The sequence below is a fragment of the Vespula vulgaris genome, chromosome 1 (assembly GCF_905475345.1).
Source record: "Vespula vulgaris chromosome 1, iyVesVulg1.1, whole genome shotgun sequence".
Lineage (NCBI taxonomy): Eukaryota > Metazoa > Arthropoda > Insecta > Hymenoptera > Vespidae > Vespula > Vespula vulgaris.
This window is the reverse complement of record NC_066586.1, coordinates 15,357,817-15,366,261: the sequence shown is the minus strand read 5'-3', so window position 1 is coordinate 15,366,261 and position 8,445 is coordinate 15,357,817. Positions and strand designations below refer to the sequence as shown.

Below are 8,445 nucleotides of genomic sequence, written 5' to 3'. Positions count from 1 at the left end.
ACTTTCTCACTCTCTCTTACCTGTGCCGGTATACCCCCCACTCTTACTTTTATTACTATGCCGTCGGATGACTCACCTGCCACCTGGTACCGACTTACCGATTCGACTTTATTACGATCAACTTATCAACAGAGTTTGAATGTTTAAAAACTGTTCTATCTGTTACCGATCTTGTTGTCCTTATGCACGAATTATTATCAGATCGATTCAATCGGTTTTTATTTATTTATTTATTTATCTATCTATTTATTTATTTAGTTATTTATTTATTTATTTATTGTATATATTTATATATCTTTTCTTTTTTCAATACGTTTCTGATACGTATAGTAAGATGAATGAGTGGCATAAATGGATTTCAGTTTGATTCGTTCGTTGTAAATAGTATCAAGTTGCGATTTCGTCAAATCTATTAATTTAATATAGATTATTTTTAAAGGACAATAATTTCGAAAAACGATTATATAAAATAATGTCTGATCGTTTCACCATAATCATGAATTATATAGAGATCTACAATTGCATTGGAATTCTATGCTTGTTTTCAAAAACCCATGAGATTGGACGCGAATCATCTTAAAGATTATCCTTGACCAATCCAGTTCTTTCTATAGAATTTTATCAGAGGTGTATCTTACATTTACTCGATAATACGTTTAATGTAATATTTTCTCGTGTTTATATAAAAATAAAGGGTATGTTATATTTTTACAACAATATGTTTCGTAACTATTCGTTAGCTCGTATTGAAAATATGATTTTCAAAAAATACCGTATTAATAAGATACATAAAAATTAGACGAATAATTTCTATGATAGAAAATAACGAGAAAAAAATAATAACAATAATAATCACAACCGTTAGAATATAAATGTTCAATATATTTATATATATACCTACACACATCATATATATGTATATATATACATACCTATATCATAAAATTGTAAATACATTACGTTATCAAGTCTGCTGCATTGTTTGCATTTTTTTCATACGGAACAGTGATATATAAATCCATACGTTCAGTATCACATTGTGTAACAGATTATGAATAATTATGACATTTATTATTTGAAACGATAGATAACAGAATACTTGTTCACACAATATACATATAGAGATAGAAATTTTTGAATTCTACGCTTGTGGTGACGTTGCTTTGGAGACAATTTTTTATTGGCTCTGTACAATATATACATGCGTACAAGCTTGGCTCTCTTATATTCGCAGGTATGTGCGTATATACCGTATGATATAAAGGGGATTCTAAAATCCTCGAGCGTACCGATGTCCTATGCGACGTTGGATTAGTATAGTATATGTGTGTGAGTGACATGTATATACCAAGTAAATCCATTGATTTGTTTAAAACTTTGACGAAACGAGCGACAACCTGATGATTATCGCGAGAATAAAGCGCTACGCCAGCGACCGAGATCTTTTTATAAAAAACTCCAAAATTTTCTAACCGATAACTGCGAATGTGCAAAAAGTTTATGTCAAGGTGGGTCGGTCAGAGATAACTGTAAAATGTCATTGACGAATGTGTGTCAGGCATGGAGTTGACGCTCCTCGATGACACTTGTGGAAACAATCGACTTGAAAATCGCGCAATTTTTAATTTAACGTGACTCTAAGGAATATCGACGCAATCCGTAAAGTACGTATTATTGTTTTTGTTTAATAAGATTTTTATGTCTATTTAAAAAGAAAAAGAAGAAAAGAAAAAGCAAAGAAAAAGAAGAAGAAGAAAAAAAAAGAATATCTTGAAACTTTATTTTCTCTTGCATCTTCTGCCTCCTGTTATAGAACAATTGTTTTTCTGCAAAAATGCATCAAATACTCGCCGAGCAATACCAAGAGATCTACCACGTTTTTGACAGATGTTTCAGTTAACGACAGATATAGGATTGCTCCTGAATTTTCTAATCAGCTTCACATCCATGTATAAAGTGTGTTTCATATATTTAATGTCTTAATTTATTTTTATATCTATATAGTATCGTTTGAGCATGATTTTTTATATACTTTTTATGTATTCTTTAAGTAGAACAAAATGGATATTTTTGTCTTACATAAATATTATTGTTTGACTAAAGAATTTTATTTTAAGATTTTAAATCTTTTGTATATAAGCATGTTCTTTTTCTTTTAATTTCAATTAATTTGCTTTCAATAATTCCTTGATATGTTCTTAGAATAATTGTTTGGTATTACAGATAAAAACTGTTAAAATCATGGAGGGACCAGAAGTTACATTTCTATTTCAATTTGGTTTAACTCGTGATACAGTTACCGTTGAAGCTAGTACATTGACACTTAAGGCTTTAAAAGATTTTGCGTGTAACTTTATAAATGCCAAGTGTCCAGATCATGGGTTAAGTCATCTATACGAGAGATTGCTTCTGTTCAAGCACGATTATAGTTCTACAAATATTTTACAACTTATAACTAATGCAATGGAGGTTGTAGATGAAACACTAGTAGAAATTGTTCTTACTGGTAAGTTTGTATAATTATTCTACTGACAATTATTTAAGTATTTCCTTTGTAATTTATATTAAATTTTAGCTCAAGTGCCAAGTGAAGATGTTCCCATTCGTCCTCATGCTTTAACGGTTCATTCTTATAAAGTTCCAACATTTTGTGATTTTTGTGGAGAGATGTTATTTGGTCTTGTGCGACAAGGTCTTAAGTGCGAAGGTATATACATGATATTTTAGATTTGTTATATACAGAATGTTAAAAAATATGTTTTTTTATTTCATAGGTTGTGGTATGAATTATCATAAACGTTGTGTTACTAAAGTACCTAATAACTGCTCGCAAGACAGCAGCCAAAGGCGGCGTAGTTCTGCAATGTTGAATGTGCCAAGATCACCGAGTCAAGGTTCCACGAGCAGCTTGACCAGCATTAGTGATGACAATCATAGTGCAAATAACACATCTAATCCAAATCAAAGTAATAATACTTTGGTAAGAATATCATGGCATTGTAATAAGTGCATTATCTAATTCATATATTAATACGTTTTATTAGATTTGTATGTACAGTTTTGATGTATTTACTTTATAGGCAGTTCCAAGTATAGTTACTCCAAAACAATCTCGTTCTCCATCATTGAGTGGAAAAACAATTTGGGTTGAGAAAGAAGTTGCAACTCGTATAAAAATTCCACATACATTTGTACTGCATACATATACGCGACCAACAGTATGCGGTCATTGCAAAAAATTATTAAGGGGCTTATTCAAGCAAGGCCTACAGTGTAAAGATTGTCAATACAATGCTCATAAAAAATGTATTGAAAAAATTCCAAAAGATTGTATCGGAGAAAATCCACGTGATAGTACTGGTACAGGATAATTATAAGAATTATCAATAGTTTTAAAAACATTTTTATATGCTTCTTTAACAAATTATTTCAGGCAACGAGTATCCTGATAGCGGTGTTGGTAGTGAGCCAGAAGGTAAATGTGATGGTAGAAACGAAGAAGGAGACGGAGATAGTGATACAGAATTACTTTTGCCCGTTAAAATGTCTACGTACATAACGGACGAAAATAAAGCACCTGATGAGTATACAGTAAGTATTATTTCGTTGCATAAAAATATAAACTTAAAATAATAAATAATATTTTTATTATATTTTTTGTAGGATCACATACCAACGAATGAAGATGTTAATTATGACGAATTCCAAAAATCTAGACCATCTAGGTATATTTCTTTTATTTTCAGAAGTTACAAATTTTCAAAAATTTTAAATTATTTTTTATATTCGTCATTACAGTTGCAGTTCTACTCCAAGTAACAACATTCCATTAATGCGTATAGTTCAAAGCGTTAAGCATACGAAAAGACGTGGTTCAAAAGTTTTGAAAGAAGGTTGGATGGTACATTTTACGAATCGCGATCCAGTGGTGAGTTGAAAATGACGAAATTTTGTTTCGAATCCAAACTGAGGGAATTTAATGTTACAGAGAAAAAAACATTATTGGCGACTTGATACAAAGGCTATAACGCTTTTCCAAAGTGATAGTAGCTCTAAATATTATAAGGAAATTCCACTTGCTGAAATTCTGTCGATCGAAACAGCTAAAATACTTCGTTCGCGTAAGTGTTATGTATAAATTAATTTCTAATATATAACTGAATGATTTTAATTATTAAAAAAATTTTTTTTAGATATAATGCATTGCTTTGAATTAAAAACTTCAACCGTTGATTATTACGTTGGAGAAGATCCAACATATGGTGATAACAATGGTCAAGTTCCAGCACCAGAAAGTGGCATAGGTGTACATGTAGCTAGATCATGGGAAACTAATATTAGACAAGCACTTATGCCTGTAACTACAGCTTCCACTAGTATGTACAAGATTTTATTATTTTTATTTTATTTACATGAAAAATAAATATAGGAAATATTTACAAAAAGTAAATATCATATATTGTATAGTTGCAGACCAAGAAGATTCTACAGAACCAGAAGAAAATGTAACCGACATGTCGCAACTTTATCAGATATTTCCAGATGAAGTTTTAGGATCAGGACAATTTGGTATAGTTTATGGTGGTGTACACCGTAAAAGTGGTAGAGCAGTTGCTATTAAAGTTATAGATAAATTACGTTTTCCTACGAAACAAGAAGCACAACTTAAGAACGAAGTGGCTATTTTACAAAATCTATCTCATAGCGGTGTCGTCAATTTGGAGCGTATGTTCGAGACGCCAGAAAGAATATTTGTCGTTATGGAGAAATTGAAAGGTGATATGTTAGAGATGATACTGAATTCGGAAAAAGGGCGTCTAAGTGAAAGAATAACGAAATTTCTCATCACTCAAATTCTGGTTGCGTTGAAGCATTTGCATAGTAAAAACATAGTTCATTGCGATTTGAAACCTGAAAACGTTTTACTCAGTAGTGACAATGAATTTACTCAAGTGAAACTCTGTGATTTTGGTTTCGCACGAATCATCGGAGAGAAAAGTTTTCGAAGAAGCGTTGTCGGAACACCAGCGTATTTAGCTCCTGAAGTTTTGAGAAATAAGGGCTATAATCGTTCTTTGGATATGTGGAGCGTAGGAGTTATTATATACGTATCTTTAAGCGGTACATTTCCATTCAACGAGGAAGAGGATATCAACGAACAAATTCAAAATGCTGCATTTATGTATCCACCTACGCCTTGGAAAGAAATTTCATCCGATGGTAATACAAGTGTGATATTTCTCTAAAAGAAAAAATATATATATATATATTATTTATTTATAGTAATTATATAATTAGAAATTTATGTTAGATAAGTTTCCTGTGTTCTTTTTTCATTTAATGTTTACTATTTTCAGCTATTGATTTAATCAACAATTTATTGCAAGTAAAGCAAAGAAAAAGATATACGGTAGATAAAAGTTTACAACATGTATGGTTGCAGGTAAGAAAATAATCAATAGAAGACTACTTGTCACTTCTCTAAAATAATAAACATCATTTATGTATACTTATAGGATTATCAAACGTGGTGCGATTTAAGAGAACTGGAAACAAAAGTAGGATACCGTTATTTAACTCACGAGAGCGATGATGCACGTTGGACGGCATATGGTGATCATTGTACATGACAGAACCATCCGCCTACTTTAAACATCGAATCATTGCCAATCCCTTTGCCAATACACAAAGGCTGGGTTCGTTGTGCTCGAGCAACGTTGCGACGATTCATTCGTGCCTGAATTGAAACAAGTGCATGCAAAGTAGAGTATATATCATCTTTCGCTTTAAATGTATCTATTTCGTTATGATAGAGATATCATAGTTATTAATCTACCGATCTTAAAAATACATATTACAGATATCACATTTAAAAAACTTTATTCAAACGTATAATGTTGAATTAATAGATATAACAATATTGTGAGACAAACGCGTCAAAAGGCCTTTCCAGTCTTCACACGATACTTGTTTTTATAATATAATCGTCTCTTCATAAAATTTTTCTAGTATTCGATGTTCGACTAATCGTAAGAAAATCACGTTGCGATAAATTTGAAAATTAATATTATTGAAACTAAGCTTTCAGCCTTACGTTGTTACGCGTGTATTGATATAAAAGTAGGTTTCAAAGCGAAATACGCTAGTATATAATTTTTCAAGTATTACACGATCAAAAACAGTTACTTCGAAACGACTGGAGCGTAAAGGAGAAAAAAAAAGAAGAGATCTATTTGTACAAATTTTTTGAAAGAGGAGTCAATAACTTTGAATTCCCTTTGAACTCGTAATACAACAACATTCCTCATCGATCTTTGTAAGTATAACTATTAATAAAGTATAGCAAAAGATAATATTTGCATGTAAACTATCAAAATGCTCATAGCATTTATAGAAAAATGAAAAATGAATGTAGAAACGCAATAGTTTCTACATTGCATATATTGTTACAATATATTTCTTACTGCTTGCTACATATAATTCTATTTGTTAATTATTAATTATATACATAAAATATATCTATGTAGTACATTGCACATGTTACGTGCATGCAAGCATTGCATTTGTATATTTAAACTATTTAAAGTGTTGAAAAAAGAAAACAAGGAAAAACAGTTTTGTAAGTCCATAAAAAATATATAAAATATATACTTATCTCACATGAATTAGAATTGCATGGTATTTAACTGCCAAATGATTATTTTTTTTGCCTTGCAATTCTATGTACCAAGAGAGTGATACTTTCGTAATATTTTTATTATTTGATAGGTGAGAAATTAAATTGTTAAAAAAAGAACATGAGAATATTTGATCTTTCATATACAGAATACATGTAAAAGAAATGTTTTCTTAAACTTTGCATAACTTGCATACGCGTTTACTTACGTAGCGTACACACAGTATTTTTTATTTACTTTTATATAACTTAATATTGATTTACAAATATTGAGATCTTTTAGAATGCACACAAATATATTTTAAATTAAGATTGGATTAAAATCTTATATGTTTTTATTGATATATAGTTAGTAAGTATAGATAAATGATATAGAGCATTAATATATCGATAATAATATCATTTAATATATATTTATAATACCCTATGATATTATGTACTAACATTCTCATTTTTACACAAAAAAAAAAAGATCTTTTACTTTTCATGCTTTTTTATGTACTTTTCAATGCTTTTAGGATGAGAATCTACATAATGAAACTGAGGATTACATGCTTATATTGGTTTGCAAATTTATAAAATTTATACGTGCATATACATATACATATGTGCCCACATAAAAAATTTGTAATATAATGAGTATATTAAATATCTTATAAAAGTTAATTTTATCTCATTAAGATGGTATGAGAAATATAGCCGTATTTTACGATAAGATTAATGTTAAATCGCAATTATGTAATTTTTTTTATACAACTATATCTATCAGTGAATTGTTACTCTTTAAAGATATAAAACGAACATTCCACTGCAGATATAATAATAAACAAATAATATTCCATTTTAGTTTAATCAGTAAAGATATATCTTCTTTAGCACTTTACAATGTGCGAATTAAATCCATGACACTATACAACAATTATAGATTTTCCTTGATTTAAAGATCTACTTCATTTATTTATTATTAATAATTAAAAGTTATTCTTAAGGAACAACGATACAAGTAATATAACAAAAAATATATATGATATAGTTTTAAAGTTTCTCTTTACTATATTAAAATATAAATTGCTATGTCACATGTCTCCATTTAAAAATATACAGTTAACAATTTGCTTTTTAAGTATTTCCACATTACTTCATTAAATATTTCCTGTTAAAAACAATAAATAGAATGTTGTTAAATAATTTGTATGAATTTGACAGAAGGAAATTTTTCTTGGTCATGTTTGGAAGTATTTAAAAAAATTACAATTAGCATTTAAAGACTGAAGAATTTCTTGGAAACGACACAATATACAAAATATTTTAATATACTAGGTAGAAAACATGTAATAAACATTGTATACTACTATGTGCTATAAAGAACATTCCATTGATGTGTAATTAGATTGTTTTCAACTGTAATTAATTGCAATAGTTAATATAAGTCAATAATCATTAAATAACATTTAACGTAATGTTAATTATTTACTTACGATATGCTGGAAATTATTCGAAATCTCTTACTTATTATTAATCCATATATTTAATTTTGGCATCTGTATAATTCTGTTAAACAGGATAATGTGTAACATATTTTTAATAAAATATTTTACTATGGATATAATTCAGATGTTTGATTGTATTTTGCATATTTTTATTGATGTAAAATAACAAAAAACATATTGATTACAATAAAAATATCAAAAGACACATTTTACATAAAAAATATCATAGGACATGAAGTTATTTATGTATAAAATACTATTTCATGGAAGCCCATTATA

The 8,445-nt window shown here is 28.9% G+C and overlaps 1 protein-coding gene across 1 annotated transcript; it reads left to right on the top strand.

Annotated features, from left to right (window-relative positions):
* The first annotated feature begins 1,104 nt into the window (after window positions 1-1,104).
* LOC127070887 (serine/threonine-protein kinase D3) lies at window positions 1,105-7,690 on the top strand. Its single transcript, XM_051009434.1, has 14 exons — window positions 1,105-1,664; window positions 1,814-1,956; window positions 2,224-2,506; window positions 2,576-2,707; window positions 2,775-2,980; window positions 3,081-3,360; window positions 3,434-3,591; window positions 3,664-3,725; window positions 3,799-3,928; window positions 3,989-4,121; window positions 4,194-4,376; window positions 4,468-5,220; window positions 5,358-5,443; window positions 5,517-7,690. Exons 2-14 carry the CDS (start codon window positions 1,888-1,890, stop codon window positions 5,628-5,630), a joined length of 2,589 nt encoding a protein of 862 aa, XP_050865391.1. The 5' UTR covers window positions 1,105-1,664; window positions 1,814-1,887; the 3' UTR covers window positions 5,631-7,690.
* Window positions 7,691-8,445: the final 755 nt, after the last annotated feature.